General features: G+C 41.5%; 1 protein-coding gene across 5 annotated transcripts in view; it reads left to right on the top strand.

Annotated features, from left to right (window-relative positions):
- LOC110454327 (poly [ADP-ribose] polymerase 4-like) overlaps nt 1–27,132 on the top strand; it is a 75,241-nt gene that overhangs the window by 45,285 nt on the left and 2,824 nt on the right. For 2 of the 5 annotated variants that reach the window (XM_021503779.1, XM_021503780.1), the window contains exons 31-39: nt 1,925–2,000; nt 4,667–4,788; nt 6,450–7,464; nt 8,031–8,111; nt 10,981–11,061; nt 12,504–12,578; nt 19,982–20,039; nt 21,095–21,238; nt 25,790–25,890. In XM_021503779.1, the coding sequence (XP_021359454.1) occupies nt 1,925–2,000; nt 4,667–4,788; nt 6,450–7,464; nt 8,031–8,111; nt 10,981–11,061; nt 12,504–12,578; nt 19,982–20,039; nt 21,095–21,238; nt 25,790–25,890 (1,753 nt within the window). The remainder of the gene's footprint in view (nt 1–1,924; nt 2,001–4,666; nt 4,789–6,449; nt 7,465–8,030; nt 8,112–10,980; nt 11,062–12,503; nt 12,579–19,981; nt 20,040–21,094; nt 21,239–25,789; nt 25,891–27,132) is intronic. The other 3 variants (XM_021503783.1, XM_021503781.1, XM_021503782.1) reach the window with 3 other exon arrangements.

The raw sequence follows: 27,132 nt of genomic DNA, 5'->3' as shown, positions 1-27,132 counted from the left end.
TGTGACATTTAAACACTATTCAGCAGAGTTATGCCCTTTTTTCATTGCCAAGTAAGGGCATTCTGTCGAAAATGTAAGAACTTTTTGATTATTTGCTTAATTCATTTCAAATTTAGTATGGTAATACAAAAACCAAACATATCTAACAGATATAATTACAGCATTCATCTTTAACAAAATGAAATATTTTTGACTATCATTAGTTCATCTTACAATTGAATCTATCAACTCAATGTATTATGTATATTATGCCATAATATCTGGGTGCAAATTGCAGTTCAAGACTCCTACCTCAAAACCAAAGTTCTAGTTTTAGTAATACCAACGTAACATTGACCATGAAAGTGTAATTCTGAAACACAAAAAAGCTTGCGCAAAAAACACAGTAAATGAATGGCAAGGTCACCGTCACCAACAAAACGGTGGCAGTAAACACATTTATATCATATGTCACTACCTGCTTCCAATATATCAATACCCTTCTGGGGGTCTGACCGGCGTATCATGCTTCTGCTCGCGGTGCTCTTGTTGTATAAATGGAGAATGTGCCCTCCTGGGGGTAGAGGGGCTGGACCCTAATAGGGGAAATTGAGGTAAATCTGTAAAATTCTTCTACTGTACAATTGGAGTGATTTTAACCAAAGTTTGCCTAAAACATCCATTGGTAAGGAAAATTCAGTTTTGTATAAAGGGAGAGAGAGGCTCCCCGTGTGGCAGAGGGGCAGGACTCATAAGGGAGAACATAGGGAAAAATATTAAAAATTCTTCTTCTGTACGAAGAGAGGGATTCAAACAAAAAAATATTGATGTCAACATCCTTGGGCATAGGGATTCAATTTTTGTATTAATGGAGGATGTGGCCCCTCTGGGGCAGTGGGAAAGGGCCTGTATAGGGGACATTTAGGTAAATATTTTTAAAAATTCTTCTTCTGTACAAATGGTAGAAGTTGTGCCCAATGAAGTTATTTTTTTTTCGTTTCAGACCTTTTTAAGGGAGTATGCCCCTTTACGTAAAAACATTTGTCCAGCTGTGCGTTTGCTCATTTTTCAATACGTTTCTTTGAATTTCAGCCCCTAGGGACTTAATTTCTGAGACATAACTTTGAAATAGATGCCCACCCTATAACCATATATATCATTGTTGGGCATCAAGAAACAAACAATCATGATATTAATATTAAGGCTTGGGTCTGGCCAAACCCCTAGGGACTTAATTACTGGACCATAACGTTGAAATGGTTTAGATCCCCAACTTATATATAGCTATATATACCATTGCTGGGCATGAAGATCCAGGTGAGCAATACAGGCCCTCTAGGCCTCTTGTGTGTAATCCACCTTTCTCATGTTTGGTCTTAATAGTTCACAGTTATGTTTTGTGACATCATGTATCATTTCTTTCTATTACATTGTTGTAAGCCTTCCTATTAAGCTTTCACTGTTTTATATATTTGCGAGATTCATCGAGTCACTGCTATGTAAAAACAATGTTCTTACCCAGACAGTTACGCTGACATTCTGCCAGCTTGGTCACTGGTGACGTTAGTGATATGGGAGTTACTTCCCCTTGTTCACCACTGTGCTGGTTACTCTCTCTGTCCATGATCTTAGCCTGCTCGTGGACAGAGAGAGTAACCAGCGAGTGCGACAAGTGAAGGAGGCCATCCAGATCAGAAAACAGGGGCCCGTTATGGACAGAGACCAGGGGACTTAGCGGCTCAGCCAGGTTTACGTCACCTTGTTCACCACAGTGGTCAACAAGGGGAAGTAACTCCCATATCAATAACATCACCAGTGAACCTAAATGAACCTTTCCAGTGTTTCACTGTTTTAATTTGTCAACCGTGGATAGATCAGTTTCTCTGTTGAATGAACTTTTTAACCAAACATATATTTCAAAATGAGTTCTGCTTTTTATCTTTAGAATGGCTCCTACCATAGAAAAGGAGTTCAAACTTGAAACATCAAATACTCTATATATGATGCTCAAAGGTATTGGGGTGAGTATGCTCTGTGAAATTTTAAATGACTGGAAAAAGACCAACATGATAATTGTTATATGATCAGGAATCTAATGTGTTATTATAATCAATATTCTGTGAGTAATGAGCTCACCAGGTCCGAAGTGAGCTTACACCATACTGTTGCACCCATCGTCCGTCCATCAACAATTTCTTCAAACAACTTCTTCTTAAAAACTGATTTAAATTTGACTGGAAGCATCCTCAGGTGGTGAGGATTCAAAATTCAACAAAAGGAGGGGCTGACCCTCAGTGGGGCTAAGGGGCTGACCCTCAGTAGGACTAAGGGGCTGACCCTCAGTGGGGCTAAGGGACTGACCGTCAGTGGGGCTAAGGGGCTGACCCTCAGTGGGACTAAGGGGCTGACCGTCAGTGGGGCTAAGAGGCTGACCCTCAGTGGGACTAAGGGGCTGACCCTCAGTGGGGCTAAGGGGCTGACCCTCAGTGGGACTAAGGGGCTGACCCTCAGTGGGGCTAAGGGGCTGACCATCAGTGGGGCTAAGGGGCTGACTGTCAGTGGCGCTAAGAGGCTGACCCTCAGTGGGACTAAGGGGCTGACCCTCAGTGGGCCTAAGGGGCTGACCCTCAGTGGGGCTAAGGGACTGACCATCAGTGGGGCTAAGGGGCTGACCCTCAGTGGGGCTAAGCGGCTGACCATCAGTGGGGCTAAGGGGCTGACTGGCAGTGTCGCTAAGAGGCTGACCCTCAGTGGGTCTAAGGGGCTGACCGTCAGTGGGGCTAAGGGTCTGACCCTCAGTGGGACTAAGGGGCTGACCATCAGTGGGACTAAGGGGCTGACTGTCAGTGGCGCTAAGCGGCTGACCCTCAGTGGGACTAAGGGGCTGACCCTCGGTGGGACTAAGGGGCTGACCTTCGGTGGGGCTAAGGGGCTGACCTTCAGTGGGGCTAAGGGGCTGACCCTCGGTGGGACTAAGGGGCTGACCTTCGGTGGGACTAAGGGGCTGACCGTCAGTCGGACTAAGGGGCTGCCCCTCAGTGGGGCTAAGGGGCTGACCTTCAGTGGGGCTAAGGGGCTGACCCTCGGTGGGACTAAGGGGCTGACCCTCAGGGGGGCTAAGGGGCTGACCCTCAGTGGGGCTAAGGGGCTAATATATGCAATTGATGGGGATATGGAGATAAACCCCTAGGACATTAACTTATGGGCCATGACAGTGAAACAGTTGAGATCCCCACCCCATAACCATATATATCCTTGTTTGGCATAAAGATCCAGGTGAGTGATACAGGCCCTCTGGGCCTCTTGTTATAATCAGGTATCTATCTTGGTATGATCATCAGGATTCTAATGTGTCATTATGAACTGGAATGTAATGTGTTACTTTAATCAGGAATCTACTCATGACTCGGGAAGGCATTTCATGGAAACCTTACCAGAATAAATACCAGCTATAAGGTTACCGACAACCTTATAGACTGATCAGACAGAGTCAACAGCCTTGTAAAACAATAAATACCAGCTATAAGGTCACCGACATCCTTCTAGACTGATCAGACAGAGTCAACAGCCTTGTAAAACAATAAATACCAGCTATAAGGTTACCGACAACCTTATAGACTGATCAGACAGAGTCAACAGCCTTGTAAAACAATAAATACCAGCTATAAGGTCACCGACAACCTTCTAGACTGATCAGACAGAGTCAGACCCTCAGTGGGACTAAGGGGCTGACCATCAGTGGGGCTAAGGGGCTGACCGTCAGAGGGGCTAAGAGGCTGACCCTCAGTGGGGCTAAGGGACTGACCATCAGTGGGGCTAAGGGGCTGACTGGCAGTGTCGCTAAGAGGCTGACCCTCAGTGGGGCTAAGGGGCTAATATATGCAATTGATGGGTATATGGAGATAAACCCCTAGGACATTAACTTCTGGGCCATGACAGTGAAACAGTTGAGATCCCCACCCCATAACCATATATATCCTTGTTTGGCATAAAGATCCAGGTGAGTGATACAGGCCCTCTGGGCCTCTTGTTATAATCAGGTATCTATCTTGGTATGATCATCAGGATTCTAATGTGTCATTATGAACTGGAATGTAATGTGTTACTTTAATCAGGAATCTACTCATGACTCGGGTAGGCATTTCATGGAAACCTTACCAGAATAAATACCAGCTATAAGGTTACCGACAACCTTATAGACTGATCAGACAGAGTCAACAGCCTTGTAAAACAATAAATACCAGCTATAAGGTCACCGACAACCTTCTAGACTGATCAGACAGAGTCAACAGCCCTGTAAAACAATAAATACCAGCTTTAAGGTTACCGACAACCTTATAGACTGATCAGACTGAGTCAACAGCCTTGTAAAACAATAAATACCAGCTATAAGGTTACCGACAACCTTATAGACTGATCAGACAAAGTCAACAGCCCTTTAAAACAATTACTAGAAATACTTCCAGGAATCACCTGTTGATTATAATATTTGTGTTATTATAATCAGATATCTAATGGGATGTTATTTTCACCATGAATGTTTGTATAAATGTATCCTATACATGTGACCTCTTGTTCCACATATAGTGTGGCTGAAAATAAAAATCTCGAAATCTTGAAAACCTTATTATCAGAAATCCAATCAAATCAAGTGTGTTGTTAAGATCAGGAATTCAATGTGTTACAGAAAGCAGTGCAAGTAATGTCGGAGGAGGAGGAGGAGGAGGAGGAGGAGGAGGAGGAGGAGTGTGATGATGACATGGGCTTTGGTCTGTTTGATGATGAGGAAGAGGATTCCCCAGTGGGAAGGTATGGAAATAGATCTATGTAAAGTTGTAAATTGTGTTATTCTGGTATTTCAAATAATTTGTGTTTTACTTGTAATCAATTATGTAATAGGAGTCGATTTTGGGGAGAGGGGATCTGTTTATAAATGCTACATATTATTTTGACGGTAGGGTACATACATCCCTCTTTATATATTTACATTTTGTGCTGCAACCCACTATTTGAACATTCCCAGCAGAAATGTATTTCATTTGAGTATGGAAGCAAAAACTCTTGTGACGAAACACATGGTTTACTTTTGACGTCATAGATTAACCTTGTTCAATGAGAGTCTTGTCGCTTCGCTTAGGATAACATGGAGAATGCCCCTGCGTCAAACGCTCAAATGACTACGGTTAATTATTGGCGCCAATTTAATTTAAATAGGGCTGTTGCGCCAATGTCGTTTAAAGGACGACGCATATACAAAACGCAGAAAATCAGAAAATCAATAAATTATTTAAGAACAAATAAATAAAATTAAACAATTGTTCTTTAATAAAAATGAAAATATATGGATTGAACGGCGTTTTTATAACCCCCCGCTTTGTTGATAAAATCCTGAAACTTTTTGTCCGTACAACTCCTTCTACAGTTATGGATCGATTTTAACGAAAGTTTCCGGATATTATAACTACCACCTGAAGTTGTGCATTCAGGTATTATTTATTCAGTCTGACCCTTTTTTACAAATTTATGGTCCTTTGTTGAAAAATCCTTGTCCGCACAACTCCTCCAAAACTATGGGGCAAATTTTAATGAAAGTTTTCAGATATGATTATTGATAACTACCACCTGATATTGCGCTTCCTTAAATACTAGGACGATTTCAGCAAAACTCATTCATCTGGGCTAACAAGATTTGGTTTGCAAGTATATGTTGGCATTGGGAGAGAGTACAGGAAGTATGTCAGTGACCTATATACTTAAATAAGTGAACAGCTCAGTCAATAAAGAAATCATTACTGGTGGGAGACTATGGACTGCCTTACAATGCTTTGCCTTAGTAAGCCTTTACCTTACAGTTCTGGTTTATATAGGAGCAGGGGGTATTAGTTAGTCTTTGGCTTACAGTTCTAGTTTAAATTATCATGCCGGTATGAACACAAATCAGTTACATCTATGCAATATGGATGTAACCGAATTGCGTTCATACCGACATGAAAATTAAAAAAATGCTGTTCAATCCCTATGTCATGTGCCACTGAAAGGAGGAAATTGTGAATATAGCTGTCACTTTGTTCATTTATACCTACCGTTTCCAAGATAATTAGCCATTTCAGTAACATAATGTACCGTCTACTGAAGACAAGGGCCATAACTCTAGTAAATATAAAAGGAACATAATGGCGTTCTGGGAGACACCACAAGTTCATTTGAGGTATAACATGTGTGTAAAGTTTCATCAAAATCCATGCTGAAATCTAGGAGGAGAAGGTGGTACCAATTTGTGTCTACGGACGAACGGACGGACAGACAGACAGAGTGATTCCAGTATTCCCCCCCCCCCCCCCCTTTAACTTTGTTGCGGGGGTTATAAAAAAATGAATAAAGTCTGAAACATATAAGTTGAAAATCTCGATTTAGCTTTGGTAATACAACAGGGAAAAATGAAGAAAAATCTTGCTACTGTTCTGTTGCAGGGTTCTGCACAAAAGGTCTCCAAGGTCTGCCGTGACTTTAAAAGCAGCTCCCCAATTTCCACCTTCTGCCATGGCTTTTACATCAGAAAGTTGTCTGTCTTCTCTTCCTCAACCACCTCCATCATCTGCCATGGCTTTGAATTCAGCAGGACCTCCTTCCCCACCTCTACGCTCTGCCAGATTAGCAAGAAACCTTGCCAGATCAGCAAGACCTCCTCCGCCAGCTCCACACTCTGCCAGATCAGCAGGACCTCCTCCCCCACCTCTTCACTCTGCCAGATCAGCAAGACCTCCTCCCCCACCTCTACACTCTGCCAGATCAGCAAGACCTCCTCCGCCACCTTCACTCTCTGCCAAATCAGCAGGACCTCCTCCCCCAACTCCAAAGTCTGCCATGTTTTTTAAATCAGCAGGACCTCCTCCCCCACCTCCACTCCCTGACAGATCAGCAGGACCTCCTCCCCCACCTCCAATGTCTGCCATGTTTTTTGAAACAGCAGGACTTCCTCCCCCACCTCCAAAGTCTGCCATGGCTTTTAAATCAGCAGGACCTCCTCCCCCACCTTCACTCCATACCAGATCAACAGGACCTCCTTCCCCACCTCCACAATATGCCATACAGTGCCTAAAAGCACCAGGCTTTCCTCACCCACTTCTAAAGTCATATATGTCCCTACCTCAACAGTCTGCCATGGCTTTTCAATCAGCAGGACCTCCTCCACCAATTCCACTGTCTGCCGTGGCTTTTCAATCAGCAGGACCTCCTCCACCAATTCAACAGTCTGATAGGGCTTTTCAATCAGCAGGACCTCCTCCACAGTCTGCCATGGCTTTTCAATCAGCAGGACCTCCTCGCCCACCTTCACAATCAGCCATGGCTTTTCAATCAGCAGCAGCACTTCCACCACCTCCTCTTTCAGGCTTGCAATCAAAGGTTTCAATCAAAAGCAAAAAGAAACAGCAAAGGTTTAGCTCTCTGCCTATGGAAAACGGCATGCATGCTCTAAGGAGACAGGTATGTTAATTTATTTTTACATTCATTCCATTCTGTATAATTATATACACAGGTTTGGTCTCAAAAAAAGTCATCACATAGATTTCCTGAATGTAATGTCCCAGTTTATATGTAAATACCTGTGTAGATATGCTCTTTATGTCACCTGAGACAAAGCCTCAGGTGATCTGTCCGCTGCTGTGCGTCTGTAAACATTTCACATTTTTCATTACTTTTCCATAACCACTGAACCAATTTCAATAAAAAAATTACAGGAAAGTTCCATGGTCAAAAGCAATGTGAATATTATGGATCTAACCCCTGAGGGCGGGGCCAAAAGGAGTAAAATTGGCTAAAACTTCAACAATCTTCTTCTTCAGGCCCAGATGTGCTGGAGTCAAATACTCTTCATGGATTAAAAGGTCGTATAGTATAAAAGTTGTGAATTTCAATACCCTGGGGAGCATGTAGAATTAAATATAGTTTAAGTAGGGAAATTATACTTTTGAGTATACATTTTTCATTTTCAGTCAGAATTTAATTCTAATATCTCGAATTGTTTAGTGATTTAAATTTCTAAATTGTAGGTTTCACAAGGTGATGGTGATGGTTGGACATTAACCAGTACTTTAGAAAGAAGCTTAGACAGCAGTGTTCCCTTGGAGAAGGTAGGTCAATCAAACTGTCATTTGTGTATTGAAAGCTCAAAAAGTAGTGCTACATGGGAGGAAATGTAATTCTGTCGATTGACTCGGAATGTATTAGACAATAGATGCAAAAATTTCATTGGGGATCCCATTGTCATTGGATGGCTGTAGTCAAGAGGGTTTATGGATCCCGTTGTTATCGGTTGGCTGTAGTCAAGAGGGTTTGTGGATCCTGTTGTCATTGGATGGCTGTAGTCAAGATGGTTTGTGGATCCTGTTGTCATTGGATGGCAGAAGTCAGGAGGGTTTGTGGATCACATTGTCATGGGATGGCTGTAGTCAAGAGGGTCTGGGGATCCCATTGACGTGGGATGGCAGTAGTCAAGAGGGTCTGGAGATCCCATTGTCATGGGACGGCAGTAGTCAAGTGGGTTCAGGGATCCGATTGTCGTGGGATGGCAGTAGTCAAGAGGGTTTATGGATCCTGCTGTCTTCCGATGGCAGTAGTCAAGAGGGTCTCAGGGGATCCTGTTGTCTTCGGATGGCAGTAATCAATAGGGTTTGTGGATCCCATTGTCGTGGGATGGCAGTAGTCAAGTGGGTTCAGGGATCTCACTGTCGTGGGATGGCAGTAGTCAAGAGGGTCTAGGGATCTCATTGTCATGGGATGGCAGTAGTCCGGTGGGTTTGTGGATCCTGTTGTCTTCGAATGGCAGTAGTCAAGAGGGTCTAGGGATCCCATTGTCGTGGGATGGCAGTAGTCAAGTGGGTCCAGGGATTCGATTGTCGTGGGATGGCAGTAGTCAAGAGGGTTTATGGATCTTGTTGTCTTCCGGTGGCAGGAGGCAGGAGGGTCTAGGGATCTCATTGTCATGGGAGGGCAGTAGTCCGGTGGGTTTGTGGATCCTGTTGTCTTCGAATTGCAGTAGTCAAGAGGGTCTGGGGATCCCATTGACGTGGGATGGCAGTAGTCAAGAGGGGTTATGGATCTTGTTGTCTTCCGATGGCAGTAGTCAAGAGGGTCTAGGGATCCCCTTGTCGTGGGATGGCAGTAGTCAAGTGGGTCCAGGGATTCGATTGTCGTGGGATGGCAGTAGTCAAGTGGGTCCAGGGATTCGATTGTCGTGGGATGTCAGTAGTCAAGAGGGTTTATGGATCTTGTTGTGTTACGATGGCAGTAGTCAGGAGGGTCTAGGGGTCTCATTGTCGTGGGATGGCAGTAGTCCGGTGGGTTTGGGGATCCTGTTGTCTTCGGATGGCAGTAGTCACGAGGGTCTAGGGATCCCATTGTCGTGGGATGGCAGTTGTCAGGAAGGTTCAAGTATCCTATTGTCGTGGGATGACAGTAGTCAAGAGGGTTTGGGGATCCCATTGTCTAGGGATGGTGGTAGTCAAGAGGGTTCAGGGATCCCATTGTCATGAGATATCCCACCTGATTTTCAAAGCCAATTATTTCCCTTCATCCAAGGAGGAAAGGGGGGGGGGGGGCTTGTGAGTGAATGGTTTAGGCATGTGCTTGTCTATGATCATCAATGGGTCAATGGTCAGTGAAGAAGTTAGCACTAGGAGTTCCATTTGATAAGCCTATTAAAATGACTCCACCATAACCTGTACCCGAATCGTTCCATGACAGGATGAGGGCAGTTGTTCATTACAAGGAAACAGGACAGCACTTATGGTCAGAGTGGCCATTCTATCTGTACTCTTTTTTGCCAGGAGATACATCTGACAATCTTTATCAAGCATCTCTGTGGTATGAAATGTTTAGGCATATACTTTTTCGAGGTACTGTTTAGACAGAATAGGAGTTGAACCTGTCAATTTTCAGCAAGATCTGTCACCAGTGTCAGACACACAAATTATAACAAAGAGAGTAATATGTTCTGTCAGTTACATCTAGGTAACCATATTTATTGCTGTTGTGCTTTGATTGTGATTATAGCTGAGGTGATTCAAGAAATTCTAGTTATGTCCTGTTCAGCAATGGGTATGTGTGGACACACTTGTAAAGGTTTTTTATCATTACGGCCCCTGTCCCTGTCCCTCCTCCCCCACCAAACATTTTATTGGGATCATATGGTGTTACCCCTGTCCAGTCTTGTTCCGATTCAATATCATGTCTCTAGGGACATCATTTGGTTAACAGAATTTCATCAAGCTTTATACAAAGAACAAGTAAGAGAACATCTGGAATGAGTTTATACTTCAGGGCTCCAGGATTGATGGCATTAGGTCTTTGTAAATGTTGATAGAAATTTGTGAACCATCTCACTCTACCAACTTGATTTCTAAGCAGATTTTGATGAAATATTTTGGTCAAATATGGCAATACCTAAAATGAGATTGTCTTTCAGAATTTCAATGTCAACATAAGTATATTCATAAAAATATATTCGTAAAACAATGATGCTACTTTGCCTTAATATCTTATAGTTCCTTTTTGCTTGCCCAACTTATTCGCAATTACATTAATTACAGATTTGACATGTTGTCTGTGAGGATTATAATTTAAAGTCATAAGTCATACCTTTAATGATAAGATATTATTGTAGCTATTGTGTGAGCATTTGTGTCGCTTATGAATGGAACCAGGATATTGAGGTGTACCATATTGCGAAATCTCGTATCAAATCTGTTTTGTCCAATATTGCAAATCAAATACTGTGTTCCGGGAAATTTTCACCCCTCAAAAGTAAGATCCATTTTAAGCCAATATGAAATTTACCCTTAACTTTTATTATCATTATGTTGTTAACAATTGTTGGCTGTAATGATATATTTGCCCTCATTCTGGCGGACAAAAAGGACGAAAATTTAACTGCAGTGAAACTCCCAGTATACAGTATTTCAAGTTAAATAAATCAAATTGTACATAAACTTAAAAATTCAGGTTAAAAATTTACCGGTGCCAAAATTACCAAAAAGGAAAAAGAAAATGGCTATGGATGAGAAATCTGATGAACCGCCATTGGTATGTGATTTCCATATATATCCCTATAATGAACACAAACGTTATTAATACTTTCCATAGGTCTGATTTGAGATTGAGATTTTCTTGAATATAAATAATGAAGATATGATACATAGGAATCACTTGGTGGCAAACAGGAAGACTGCAATACAAAGTAAGCAGCGCAATACACGTTATTCGAAAATTATATGTAATTTGGAAGATGTGTGATTCGTAATAAAAACAGGTAATGGCATGATGCAGGCAGTAGTAATGAAAATTATATCCTTTTAAAACTTGTTGGTAATGATTGTACGATCTTTTGCTACATACAGCGTATGGTTTGTTTTGAATTATTATAAATAACGTGAAATAAACATTTTGTTGAGTCTTTATCGAGAAACGCATGTTTTAACAGCCATTTTCTTAAATTCGTATGTTTAAGATAATCTATTCTTAGACACAGGATTCCGAAAGAGCTACCTATATAAAAATACATGAGGACACCACATGACAGTACACGGCGGCACGCGCGCTGTAGCGGATCACAACTTTGGGGAAATAGGCATAGCAACCCGCCATAGCTGTTATCAGATTATTCCACAAGTTGTTTATCACATAGAAGACTTATAATGTTGTGTGATAAAATATATATAAATAATGAACTTTGCATTACTTTGTCTGAGCTTCCCTTATATAAAGACCGAACATATTTCAGCAAAACATGAAAGGAAACATCGTTATGACAATGGACTTAAAGTTTCCTCAAAGTAGGAGGGTAGGGGTTGAGGGGTGTTTCCTTAAACAGGACATTACATGTACCACTTTTTAATCTCCTGAAGACTTAGGAGAATCAGAGGTGAAATCCACTGGTCTCCAAATGTAGGAACAACAAGCTATAAGGGATAAAGAATAGAATTACAAAGGGGAAAAATAAATATTGGTTCTAAGCGTTTTTACAAGGGGCTTCCCTTTCTGTTATGTGTTATTGATTGGCCTTGCTGCTAAAGGGACTAATAGATAGGTCCTAAAGGGGTTGATATTGAACAATCTAAAACAATATTCACATGGGAGGTATAAGGGTCAAAAACCAAAGAAGAAAATATCTTTATGAGGAGACTGAGACAACATGTAGGCTTGTAATATAGGAGAAATACTGGTACATGTTTCCTCATAAGGACTATACAAAATGCAGAGAGCATCTTTGTGAAAGGGGCTTCAGATGAAAGTTGTCTTGAAAAAATGTTTCCAACTTAAACCATTCTTTAAGTCCTTAAATTATGAATGAATTTCACTCCGCTAGACATTTAGGCTCATAGGGCTCTAGGTAATGCAGTCCACCCTTGTCAAGGCAAGGGGAGTTGGGAAACTAGATCTGTTCTTTGTATACAATTTCTGGTGTTTAAGTTGTCAAATTCTGCTGTTTCACTTTGTGAATACTTTTCTATATTATTTCTAACTAGGCCAATGCTGACGATGTTGCGTGGAGGGAATGTGAGATGTCAGTTAGGAGACAAAGAGGTGTAGCATTGCCGCAGGTATATGAACGGGCGGAAAAAATAGATATCTAGCCTACTAGTCCAGAATGGCTAAGTCGATATCTAGCCTTCTAGTCCAGAATGGCTAAGTCGATATCTAGAAGCTTGTCGTTTTGACATAGTCCACCATACTGTAATCGGCTAGGTTAACTTTACAAAATATCAAAACGTGTGGAACTCTTTGATTATTTTAAAATGAAGAAAATCTTCAATCCCTGTTATCATGTTATGACGAACTCAAGTTTGAATATCTATAAAAAGTTGGTGGAGAATCTGCTATGAGATTTCCGCCTAATATTGCAATGCTGAAATAGGGTTTTACACACCCAGTGAATTAACCTTCCCGCCAAATCATCAATGTCAACACATCGTCTGGAAAATAATAAATATGCACACAAAATGATAATGCAGCTACACCAGGGTAACGGTACAGTTACTGAATGATACTGCCGTTAATCCTCTAATTTAGCACAATGAGCGTGGACCGCAGCCTGTGCCTCTAGGCATATCGACGGCACGCAGCTATACACGCTGGTGTGTCTACCTGTTCAACGAATAGATAGGTGGAATACTAAGGTTTTGAGTGGAGGGTGATAAATCAGTGTTCGAGGAATACAGCTAAGGTATTAGAGCAATAGCTGTTTGAGGAATCCAAGGTTAATTTACAAATATATATAAGAATACGGTCGGGACCAAGTGAACTATTCGAAGGGTAGGGGATATTCGTGAGTAAGTTAGGTTTCACTGTATATGGATATCAGCAAATCTAGCTATAAAGCTATCAAGTAATATAGCTGTAGATAGACATCAGGTAATATAGCTGTAGAGAGGCATCAGATAATATAGCTGTAGAGAGGCATCAGGTAATATAATATAGCTGTAGAGAGGCATCAGGTAATATAGCTGTAGAGTGACATCAGGTAATCTAGCTGTAGAGAGACATCAGGTAGTAAAGCTATAGAGTGACATCAGGTAATCTAGCTGTAGAGAGGCATCGGGTCATCTAGCTATAGAGTGACATCAGGTAAGCTAGCTGTAGAGTGACATCAGGTAATATAGCTGTAGAGAGACATCAGGTAATATAGCTGTAGAGAGACATCAAGTTATATATCTGTAGAGAGGCATCAGGTAATATAGCTGTAGAGAGGCATCAGATAATATAGCTGTAGAGGGCATCAGATAATATAGCTGTAGAGAGACATCAGGTAAGCTAGCTGTAGAGAGGCATCAGGTAAGCTAGCTGTAGAGAGGCATCAGTTAATATAGCTGTAGAGAGGCATCAGATAATATAGCTGTAGAGAGACATCAGGTAAGCTAGCTGTAGAGTGACATCAGGTAATATAGCTGTAGAGAGACATCAAGTTATATATCTGTAGAGAGGCATCAGATAATATAGCTGTAGAGGGCATCAGATAATATAGCTGTAGAGAGACATTAGGTAAGCTAGCTGTAGAGAGGCATCAGGGAAGCTAGCTGTAGAGAGGCATCAGGTCATCTAGCTATAGACATCAGGGAATATAGCTGTAGAGAGGCATCAGATAATATAGCTGTAGAGAGACATCAGGTCAGCTAGCTGTAGAGAGGCATCAGGTAAGCTAGCTGTAGAGAGACATCAAGTTATATAGCTTTAGAGAGGCATCAGGTAATCTAGCTGTAGAGAGGCATCAAACAATCTCGCTGTAGAGAGACATCAGGTCATTTAGCTATATAGTGACATCAGGTAATCTAGCTGTAGAGAGTCATCAGTTAATCTAGCTGTAGAGAGGCATCAGGTAAGCTAGCTGTAGAGAGACATCAAGTTATGTAGCTGTAGAGAGGCATCAGGTAATATAGCGGTAAAGAGACATCAGGTATGCTAGCTGTAGAGAGGCATCAGGTCATCTAGCTGTAGAGAGGCATCAGGTCATCTAGCTGTAGAGAGACATCAGGTAAGCTGGCTGTAGAGAGACATCAGGTCATTTAGCTATATAGTGACATCAGGTAATCTAGCTGTAGAGAAACATCAGGTAATCTAGCTGTAGAGAGGCATCAAACAATCTCGCTGTAGAGAGACATCAGGTCATTTAGCTGTGGGGAGACATCAGGTAATCTAGCTGTAGAGAGTCATCAGTTAATCTAGCTGTAGAGAGGCATCAGATAATCTAGTTGTAGAGAGACATCAGGTAAGCTAGCTGTGGAGAGACATCAGGTAAGCTAGTTGTAAAGAGACATCAGGTAGTAAAGCTATAGAGAGCAATCAGGTCATTCAGCTATAGAGTGACTTCAGGTAATCTAGCTGTAGAGAGTCATCAGTTAATCTAGCTGTAGAGAGGCATCAGGTAATATAGCTGTAGAGAGACATCAAGTTATATATCTGGAGAGAGGCATCAGGTAATATAACTGTAGAGAGGCATCAGATAATATAGCTGTCGAGGGCATCAGATAATATAGCTGTAGAGAGACATCAGGTCAGCTAGCTGTAGAGAGGCATCAGGTAAGCTAGCTTTATAGAGGCATCAGTTAATATAGCTGTAGAGAGGCATCAGATTATATAGCTGTAGAGAGACATCAGGTAATCTAGCTGTGGAGAGACATCAGGTAAGCTAGTTGTAAAGAGACATCAGGTAGTAAAGCTATAGAGAGACATCAGGTAAGCAAGCTGTAGAGAGACATCAGGTAGTAAAGCTGTAGAGAGACATTAGGTCATCTAGCTGTAGAGAGGCATCAGGTCATCTAGCTGTAGAGAGACATCAGGTCATCTAGCTGTAGAGAGACATCAGGTAAGCTGGCTGTAGAGAGACATCAGGTCATTTAGCTGTGGGGAGACATCAGGTAATCTAGCTGTAGAGAGTCATCAGTTAATCTAGCTGTAGAGAGGCATCAGGTAAGCTAGCTTTATAGAGGCATCAGTTAATATAGCTGTAGAGAGGCATCAGATTATATAGCTGTAGAGAGACATCAGGTAAGCTAGCTTTAGAGAGGCATCAGGTCATTTAGCTATAGAGGGACATCAGGTAATCTAGCTGTAGAGAGGCATCAGGTAATCTAGCTGTAGAGAGGCATCAAACAATCTCGCTGTAGAGAGACATCAGGTCATTTAGCTATATAGTGACATCAGGTAATCTAGCTGTAGAGAAACATCAGGTAATCTAGCTGTAGAGAGGCATCAAACAATCTCGCTGTAGAGAGACATCAGGTCATTTAGCTATAGAGTGACATCAGGTCATCTAGCTATAGAGAGACATCAGGTAGTAAAACTATAGAGAGACATCAGGTAAGCTAGCTGATCAGGTAATCTAGCTGTAGAGAGACATCAAGTTATATAGCTGTAGAGAGAGGCATCAGGTCATCTAGCTATAGAGAGACATCAGGTAGTAGAGCTATAGAGAGACATCAGGTAAGCTAGCTGATCAGGTAATCTAGCTGTAGAGAGACATCAAGTTATATAGCTTTAGAGAGGCATCAGGTAATCTAGCTGTAGAGAGACATAAGGTCACCTAGCTGTAGAGAGACATCAGGAAATCTAGCTGTAGAGAGACATCAGGTAATCTAGCTGAAGAGAGACATCAAGTTATATAGCTGTAGAGATGCATCAGGTAATATAGCTGTAAAGAGACATCAGGTAAGCTAGCTGTAGAGAGACATCAGGTAATCTAGCTGTGGAGAGACATCAGGTAAGCTAGCTGTAGAGAGACATCAGGTAATCTAGCTGTGGAGAGACATCAGGTAAGCTAGCTGTAGAGAGACATCAGGTAATCTAGCTGAAGAGAGACATCAAGTTATATAGCTGTAGAGATGCATCAGGTAATATAGCTGTAAAGAGACATCAGGTAAGCTAGCTGTAGAGAGGCATCAGGGAAGCTAGCTGTAGAGAGGCATCAGGTCATCTAGCTGTAGAGAGGCATCAGGTCATCTAGCTGTAGAGAGACATCAGGTAAGCTGGCTGTAGAGAGACATCAGGTCATTTAGCTGTGGGGAGACATCAGGTAATCTAGCTGTAGAGAGTCATCAGTTAATCTAGCTGTAGAGAGGCATCAGGTAATATAGCTGTAGAGAGACATCAAGTTATATATCTGTAGAGAGGCATCAGGTAATATAGCTGTAGAGAGACATCAAGTTATATATCTGTAGAGAGGCATCAGATAATATAGCTGTAGAGGGCATCAGATAATATAGCTGTAGAGAGACATGAGGTAAGCTAGCTGTAGAGAGGCATCAGGTAATATAGCGGTAAAGAGACATCAGGTATGCTAGCTGTAGAGAGGCATCAGGTCATCTAGCTGTAGAGAGACATCAGATAATCTAGCTGTAGAGAGACATCAGGTAATCTAGCTGTAGAGAGACATCAAGTTATATAGCTGTAGAGAGGCATCAGGTAATATAGCTGTAGAGAGACATCAGGTAAGCTAGCTGTAGAGAGGCATCAGGTCATCTAGCTGTAGAGAGACATCAGGTAAGCTAGCTGTAGAGAGACATCAGGTCATTTAGCTATAGAGTGACATCAGGTAATCTAGCTGTAGAGAGGCATCAGGTCATCTAGCTATAGAGAGACATCAGGTAGTAAAGCCGTAGAGAGACATCAGGTAAGCTAGCTGTGGAGAGACATCAGGTCATTTAGCTATAGAGTGACATCAGGTAATCTAGCTGTAGAGAGGCATCAGGTCATCTAGCTATAGAGAGACATCAGGTAGTAAAGCCATAGAGAGACATCAGGTAAGCTAGCTGTGGAGAGACATCAGGTCATTTAGCTATAGAGTGACATCAGGTAATCTAGCTGTAGAGAGACATCAGGTAGGCTAGCTGTAGAGAGACATCAAGTTATATAGCTGTAGAGAGACATCAAGTTATATAGCTGTAGAGACGCATCAGGTAATCTAGCTATAGAGAGACATCAGGTAACCTAGCTGTAGAGAGGCATCAAGTTATATAGCTGTAGAGAGACATCATGTAAGCTAGCTGTAGAGACGCATCAGGTAATCTAGCTGTAGGGGGGCATCAGGTCATCTAGATATAGAGAGACATCAGGTAAGATAGCTGTAGAGAGGCATCAGGTAATCTAGCTGTAGAGAGGCATCAAATAATCTAGCTGTAGAGAGACATCAGGTCATTTAGCTGTAGAGAGACATCAGGGAAGCTAGCTGTAGAGAGGCATCAGGTAATCTAGCTGTAGAGAGACATCAGGGAAGCTAGCTGTAGAGTGACATCAGGAAGTAAAGCTATAGAGTGACATCAGGTAATCTAGCTGTAGAGAGACATCAGGTAATCTAGCTGTAGAGAGACATCAGGTCATCTAGCTGTAGAGAGACATCAGGTAAGCTAGCTGTAGAGAGGCATCAGGTCATCTAGCTGTAGAGAGACATCAGGTAAGCTAGCTGTAGAGAGACATCAGGTCATTTAGCTGTAGAGTGACATCAGGTAATCTAGCTGTAGAGAAACATCAGGTAATCTAGCTGTAGAGAGGCATCAGGTCATCTAGCTATAGAGAGACATCAGGTAAGCTAGCTGTAGAGAGACATCAGGTCATTTAGCTGTAGAGTGACATCAGGTAATCTAGCTGTAGAGAAACATCAGGTAATCTAGCTGTAGAGAGGCATCAGGTAATCTAGCTGTAGAGAGACATCAGGTAATCTAGCTATAGAGTGACATCAGGTAATCTAGCTGTAGAGAGACATCAGGTAATCTAGCTATAGAGAGTCATCGGGTAATCTAGCTGTAGATAGACATCAGGTCATTTAGCTATAGCGTGACATCAGGTAATCTAGTTGTAGAGAGACATCAGGTCATTTAGCTGTAGAGAGACATCAGGTAATCTAGCTGTAGATAGACATCAGGTCATTTAGCTATAGCGTGACATCAGGTAATCTAGAGGTAAGCTAGCTGTAGAGAGGCATAAGGTAATCTAGCTGTAGAGAGGCATCGGGTAATCTAGTTGTAGAGTGACATCAGGTAGTAAAGCTATAGAGTGACATCAGGTAATCTAGCTGTAGAGAGACATCAGGTCATCTAGCTGTAGAGAGACATCAGGTAATCTAGCTGTAGAGAGACATCAGGTAATCTAGCTGTAGAGAGACATCAGGTAATCTAGCTGTAGAGAGACATCAGGTAATCTAGCTGTAGAGAGACATCAGGTAATCTAGCTGTAGAGAGACATCAGGTAATCTAGCTGTAGAGAGACATCAGGTCATCTAGCTGTAGAGAGACATCAGGTAAGCTAGCTGTAGAGAGGCATCAGGTCATCTAGCTGTAGAGAGACATCAGGTAAGCTTGCTGTAGAGAGACATCAGGTCATTTAGCTATAGAGTGACATCAGGTAATCTAGCTGTAGAGAAACATCAGGTAATCTAGCTGTAGAGAGGCATCAGGTCATCTAGCTCTAGAGAGACATCAGGTAGTAAAGCTATAGAGAGACATCAGGTAAGCTAGCTGTAGAGAGGCATCAGGTAGTAAGGCTGTAGAGAGACATTAGGTCATCTAGTTGTAGAGTGACATCAGGTAATCTGGCTGTAGAGAGACATCAGGTAATCTAGCTATAGAGAGTCATCGGGTAATCTAGCTGTAGATAGACATCAGGTCATTTAGCTATAGAGTGACATCAGGTAATCTAGTTGTAGAGAGACATCAGGTCATTTAGCTGTAGAGAGACATCAGATAATCTAGCTATAGAGTGACATCAGGTAATCTAGTTGTAGAGAGACATCAGGTAATCTAGCTATAGGGTGACATCAGGTAATCTAGCTGTGGAGAGACATCAGGTAATCTAGCTGTGGAGAGACATCGGGTAATCTAGCTGTAGAGTGACATCAGGTAATCTAGCTGTAGAGAGACATCAGGTAATCTAGCTGTAGAGAGACATCAGGTAATCTAGCTGTAGAGAGACATCAGGTAATCTAGCTGTAGAGTGACATCAGGTCATCAGAAAAAGAACATGTACTTAATCAATTTCAGAAAACATAGTAGCGAGAGATGTAAGGTAATCTAGCTACAGGGAGACATATTAAGAGAAATCAGGTAATTTGTAGGTTAATAAACTGCTACGTATACGTTACTGGATATATTCTTTTAATTTGAATGTGATGACAATTACCTGGTTAATACAATGTCAATAATGGATGGTTAGTGAAATCTGGTCCTTGTTAATATAAATGAAAAAAGTGCTTATCTGCACTCTTTAAAATTCAAGAAATGGTACAGTTCAATATAGATGTTCTGAAAGCAAGTAATTTTAATGCAATAGAAAAATGATGAAAAACAATCCAGTAAGATTTACCAATACCATTCATCTACTGAGTTCAAGTTTTAAACAAAAAGTTCACATGTGATACTGATGTTCTAACCACATCATATATAATGCATGATAATAATGTCATAGTTAGGATGAAGTTAGTGGATTTCTCAAGTAAATTGGCTGTTTTATATTAATAAAGGCACTACCTGCTAGGATGCGGAGACAAGCAGAATCAGCCGGTGGTTCATGTTGTATGGGTAAGTTTGTGTAGCAATGATTTTTCTAAACACCTACTTTATGTCTAACTTAAGGTCAAAATCACTTCAGTCATGCTATCGTTTTTAAGAGCATTCCTAAAATATTTTAGTAAAACACATTCAGGGCTTATGCTTTAATGTCTATCACAACTGAAAGTCAGAGATTAATTACATTTCATCTCAATCATCTCAATCATCTCAATCATCTCAATCCAAGGTGTTTTATCATACAATTCATCTCAACCATCTCAATCATCTCAATCTACTCAATCATCTCATCTCCATCATCTCAATCCAAGGTGTTTTATCAGACAATTCATCTCAATCATCTAAATCCAAGGTGTTTTATCATACTATTCATCTCAATCATCTAAATCCAAGGTGTTTTATCAGACAATTCATCTCAATCATCTAAACCCAAGGTGTTTTATCATACAATTCATCTCAATCATCTCAATCATCTCAATCATCTCATCTCAATCATCTCAATCCAAGGTGTACTATCATACAATTCATCTCAATCAACTCAATCCAAGGTGTACTATCATACCATTCATCTTAATCATCTCAATCATCTCAATCCAAGGTGTTTTATCTTACAATTCATCTCAATCATCTAAATCCAAGGTGTTTTATCTTACAATTCATCTCAATCATCACAATCCAAGGTGTTTTATCATACAATTCATCTCAATCATCTCAATCCAAGGTGTTTTATCATACAATTTATCTTAATCATTTCAATCCAAGTTTTTTTTATCATACATTTCGTCTCAGTTCAAGGTGTTTTATCATACAGTGTGGCTAATTTATTAGATGTAATAACACGTCATACTTAAATCATTATTACTGTAGGTCAGTGTAGGATGTAAAGAACACCTAACTGTTGAGTTGTACTCACTATATTGATTAGTGTTTTAAGACTCTTTATGCTTTCCTATCAAAGTCTAAATTGAAAATTATAGTTGAAATGTAAGGTTACACATATTGATGCTGAACTGTTTAATACAAAAATCAATACACCTACATTTTCTGTATTGTTTTACGATTTTCAGCTTCTAATTCAGGCCGATTTAGCATGTCAGATGGAGGAACAAGGGGTCTGCATGTAGATGGAAATTGGGTTCTAGATAGAGGAACATCCGAGGAACAGCAGCAATTTTTGCATGTAGTACATCATCAAAAAACTAAACCATGCGGTGAGTTTGACATGAAGTTCTTTCTTTGTACTTGTTAATTCCAATTGATAAATGATCATAATTTACTGAAGTACGTTCCTACAGGAACACTTTGGTAGTGTGTACTAGATGGATCATTGACTGTGTGATTGTTTTCAGCGCACACACTTGGAAGGCAGGTGAACTTTTATTGTACATGGTTTGACATATCCATCGTCTGTCTGTTGTCAATTTCCCTTTAAATACTACTTGTCAAGAGCAATTGAACAAATTTTAATTAAATTTGTCTGAAGCAATTTTTCATCAAGGGGAATCAATGTTGGGGGCAGAGGGACAGTGTGTAATAGGGAATACAGATTTTTAAAATCTTACTCCTTCGGCTAAGAGATATTATTTAAACTTGTTCTGCAGCAAATTTGGGCCAAGAAAACTCCTTGATTTTTGCACAGGATGTAGTCCCACAGGGGCAGAGGCACATGCCAATTTTAATGTAGTATAAACAGAGGTTGTAGCCCAATTGGAGCAGAGGGGAGGGCCAAATAGGGAAGTCAAAGATAAATCTATGAAAATCCTACTCCTTCATCATCAGTCAAGGAATTAAAAACAAAAGTAGATTTGGTTTGAAACATGATCCTTGGGACCAGAGATATGGAGCCAAATCAGAGGAAATGCAGCAGTACTACTTTTGATGAGAATATATTGCCATGATAGCAATACAGGCTCTTTTGGCCTCTTGTGTTGCAGGTCATAAAAGACATTTAAGGTAAAATCAGCATTTTTGCAAAATGTCTGTCATTGGCCGACGGTTGTAACTGTAATTCTATTTCACTGAATTTGTTTATGCTTTGTGGAATTGATAAATAGGGAAAGTATTTCTTGAATGACCGACTTTTAAGTTTCAGAATTAAGATGGCCACCTTGGCCTTTGATTGGCTGAGATATGGCTCAAGTTCTATCAAGCTGACTTTGTCAATCCTTTGCAGGTTGATATACGTATATGGCATAATGGTGTTAAATGTACACATTGTGAAATCCTGTCTTACATTGTGCATCATCTGTTCGGTGTTATCAGTTGTCTATAAAACTCATGTTTTCCCCTTATCAGTAACGGTCAGTCAGAATTTTATTTTCAACTTGTGATTGGGATCAGAATCTGTACTCAAGGAGGGGTTGACCAACCTTTCATTAAATAATCCGTAGTGATGGGCTGATTCCACATGACATTGTGTATTCAAGACTGACATCTTACGTCTGAGGAGCTAGCTATAGGCCTTTAACCCTTTCACCCCTATTACTATAGCTTTGATCAATCATTTCTGAAAGGAAACCATACCTTGTGGAACTTTATGAAAAAAAGGTGAAATAAACAGAATATAAATCAACATCAGTGCCCTGAGTGTAAAATATAAATCAACATCAGTGCCCTGAGTGTAAAATATAAATCAACAGTGTCCTGAGTGTAAAATATAAATCAACATCAGTGCCCTGAGTGTAAATTATAAATCATCAACAGTGCCCCGAGTGTAAAATATACATCATCAACAGTGCCCTGAGTGTAAATTATAAATCATCAACAGTGCCCTGAGTGTAAAATATAAATCATCAACAGTGCCCTGAGTGTAAAATATAAATCAACATCAGTGCCCTGAGTGTAAAATATAAATCAACATCAGTGCCCTGAATGTAAAATATAAATGTTGAAACACTCCACTCCAGATTGCTATACTTTTGCAGGCTACACCGGGGGGTTGAAACACTCCACTTCTGATTGCTATACTGTTGCAGGCTACACCGGGGTGTTGAAACACTCCACTTCTGATTGCTATACTGTTGAAGGCTACACCTGGGTGGGGGGGGGTTGAAACACTCCACTCCAGATTGCTATACTGTTGCAGGCTACACCGGGGGGTTGAAACACTCCACTTCAGATTGCTATACTGTTGCAGGCTACACCGGGGGGTTAAATCACTCCACTTCAGATTGCTATACTGTTGCAGGCTACACCGGGGGGTTGAAACACTCCACTTCTGATTGCTATACTGTTGCAGGCTACACCGGGGGGTTAAAACACTCCACTTCTGATTGCTATACTGTTGAAGGCTACACCTGGGTGGGGGGGGGTGAAACACTCCACTCCAGATTGCTATACTGTTGCAGGCTACACCGGGGGGTTGAAACACTCCACTTCAGATTGCTATACTGTTGCAGGCTACACCGGGGGGTTAAATCACTCCACTTCAGATTGCTATACTGTTGCAGGCTACACCGGGGGGTTAAAACACTCCACTTCAGATTGCTATACTGTTGCAGGCTACACCGGGGGGTTGAAACACTCCACTTCAGATTGCTATACTGTTGCAGGCTACACCGGGGGGTTAAATCACTCCACTTCAGATTGCTATACTGTTGCAGGCTACACCGGGGGGTTGAAACACTCCACTTCAGATTGCTATACTGTTGCAGGCTACACCGGGGGGTTAAATCACTCCACTTCAGATTGCTATACTGTTGCAGGCTACACCGGGGGGTTGAAACACTCCACTTCAGATTGCTATACTGTTGCAGGCTACACCGGGGGGTTGAAACACTCCACTTCAGATTGCTATACTGTTGCAGGCTACACCGGGGGGTTGAAACACTCCACTTCAGATTGCTATACTGTTGCAGGCTACACCGGGGGGTTAAAACACTCCACTTCAGATTGCTATACTGTTGCAGGCTACACCGGGGGGTTGAAACACTCCACTTCAGATTGCTATACTGTTGCAGGCTACACCGGGGGGTTGAAACACTCCACTTCAGATTGCTATACTGTTGCAGGCTACACCGGGGGGTTGAAACACTCCACTTCAGATTGCTATACTGTTGCAGGCTACACCGGGGGGTTGAAACACTCCACTTCAGATTGCTATACTGTTGCAGGCTACACCGGGGGGTTGAAACACTCCACTTCAGATTGCTATACTGTTGCAGGCTACACCGGGGGGTTGAAACACTCCACTTCAGATTGCTATACTGTTGCAGGCTACACCGGGGGGTTGAAACACTCCACTTCAGATTGCTATACTGTTGCAGGCTACACCGGGGGGTTGAAACACTCCACTTCAGATTGCTATACTGTTGCAGGCTACACCGGGGGGTTGAAACACTCCACTTCAGATTGCTATACTGTTGCAGGCTACACCGGGGGGTTGAAACACTCCACTTCAGATTGCTATACTGTTGCAGGCTACACCGGGGGGTTAAAACACTCCACTTCAGATTGCTATACTGTTGCAGGCTACACCGGGGGGTTGAAACACTCCACTTCAGATTGCTATACTGTTGCAGGCTACACCGGGGGGTTAAAACACTCCACTTCAGATTGCTATACTGTTGCAGGCTACACCGGGGGGTTGAAACACTCCACTTCAGATTGCTATACTGTTGCAGGCTACACCGGGGGGTTAAAACACTCCACTTCAGATTGCTATACTGTTGCAGGCTACACCGGGGGGTTGAAACACTCCACTTCAGATTGCTATACTGTTGCAGGCTACACCGGGGGGTTAAAACACTCCACTTCAGATTGCTATACTGTTGCAGGCTACACCGGGGGGTTGAAACACTCCACTTCAGATTGCTATACTGTTGCAGGCTACACCGGGGGGTTAAAACACTCCACTTCAGATTGCTATACTGTTGCAGGCTACACCGGGGGGTTGAAACACTCCACTTCAGATTGCTATACTGTTGCAGGCTACACCGGGGGGTTGAAACACTCCACTTCAGATTGCTATACTGTTGCAGGCTACACCGGGGGGTTGAAACACTCCACTTCAGATTGCTATACTGTTGCAGGCTACACCGGGGGGTTAAAACACTCCACTTCAGATTGCTATACTGTTGCAGGCTACACCGGGGGGGGTTGAAACACTCCACTCCAGATTGCTATACTGTTGCAGGCTACACCGGGGGATTGAAACACTCCACTTCTGATCGCTATACTGTTGAAGGCTACACCTGGGTGGGGGGGGTTGAAACACTCCACTCCAGATTGCTATACTGTTGCAGGCTATACCGGGGTGTTGAAACACTCCACTTCTGATTGCTATACTAGTACTGTTACAGGCTACACCGGGGGGTTGAAACACTCCACTCCAGATTGCTATACTGTTGCTCTCACTGACTGAACTACGTGGCTAGTAGAAGAGACTTAACCAAATTGTACTACAGTTATATCCTAAACGATATAAAGGGGAGGTTACTGACGTGCAGTGGGACAGGGATCCTTAAGATATATCCTTTATGTTAAATGGCTGTCTTTCAAGTTTTAGGATTGAGGATGGCCGTCATAGCTTCTGATTGATCAATGCATTTATGCCTGTAAATCAGATTCTGTTGGCTGATTCAAATGTCATATTTTGTAATGTGTCATTTTTGATTGCAGGGATGGTTTATGAGACATTTGTGAGTTAGAGATCCTTAATCTTCGTCAAAGCTTGTTCTTGTTTTTGTTCCTGTTTACAAAATATTTCCTTCACCATAAATGTGTAAGAAATGAAAATAAAAGCTTTGTTCTTTCTTTTGAAGATCTCTTGGATGTTGGATCAAAGATGCCAAGAATTGCCAAAACAGCCAGGAAAAATCTGACCAAAACAGAGTTTGACACACTTAAAAGACTTCAAAATAAAGTATGTCTGTATAACAATTCAGAAATATTTTCCCTTATGGCTCTTTGATTAAGAAAACACTGAAATCAAACGCAAACTTCCATTTAAAGAGATGATTTAATTACTCTGAAATTGTGATTGCACAAAGGGCCTGTGATCATATTGGCAGGTTTCTGTTTGTCCACCATCAAATTTATTTTTAAATAAATTGAGATCTATAAGACCTTGAGCTATGATATTTTGGCCTTAGCTTGCTGTGCTGTATGACCTTGAGCTATGATATTTGGGCCTTAGCTTGCTGTGCTGTATGACCTTGAGCTATGATAATTGGGCCTTAGCTTGCTGTGCTGTATGACCTTGAGCTATGATATTTGGGTCTTAATTAGCTTGCTGTGCTGTATGACCTTGACCCAGTTTTTAAATTTGTGTTTTAGAAACCCTTGGTATGTTTGGTGATACATGGTGACTAAGGGGTCTTGGTCATTTACCTGCTGTATCTTCCATCGGAATAAAGACACACTGCCTTATAGTTTTAGTTACAATAGATAAACATGTGTAACATAGAAACATATATGATCAAGGGAGTCATTTTGTTATGTAGCAGTTGAAGAAGACAAGCTATTTCTATACTATGGTATCAGCATCAGTGTCTCCAATATTAGGGATTCAGTGTATGTTTTTAGAGGCTTGCCATTTGGTAAATTTTGTACAAAGACACTAATAATTGGGATGAAGTTTCCTGTAAGTTACAGTATTTAATCAGTGCAGTCAAAATAAAATAAAATATTAATTTTTAGGTCACCTGAGACAAAGTCTCAAGTGACCTATTGCGATCGCCTTTTGTCCGTCGTCGTCCGTCGTCCGTCGTCGTCCGTCGTCCGTCGTCCGTCCGTATACAATTTACATTTTCGACTTCTTCTCCAAAACCCCTGAACCAATTTCAATGAAATTTTGCAGGGACCTTCCATGGACAAAGGTCAACAAAAACAGTTGCCGGTTTAGTCCTAAGCCCCCAGGGGCTGAGGGGCGGGGCCAAAAAGGGTCAAATTGACTAAAATTTCAAAAATCTTTTTCTCCAAAACCCCTGAACCAATTTCAATGAAATTTTGCTGGGACCTTCCATGGACAAAGGTCAACAAAAATAGTTGCCGGTTTAGTCCTAAGCCCCCAGGGGCCTGAGGGGCGGGGCCAAAAAGGGTCAAATTGACTAAAATTTCAAAAATCTTCTTCTCCAAAACCCCTGAACCAATTTCAATGAAATTT

Source organism: Mizuhopecten yessoensis, unplaced genomic scaffold, assembly GCF_002113885.1.
Source record: "Mizuhopecten yessoensis strain PY_sf001 unplaced genomic scaffold, ASM211388v2 scaffold7763, whole genome shotgun sequence".
Lineage (NCBI taxonomy): Eukaryota > Metazoa > Mollusca > Bivalvia > Pectinida > Pectinidae > Mizuhopecten > Mizuhopecten yessoensis.
This window is presented reverse-complemented; position numbering and strand designations above follow the sequence as displayed.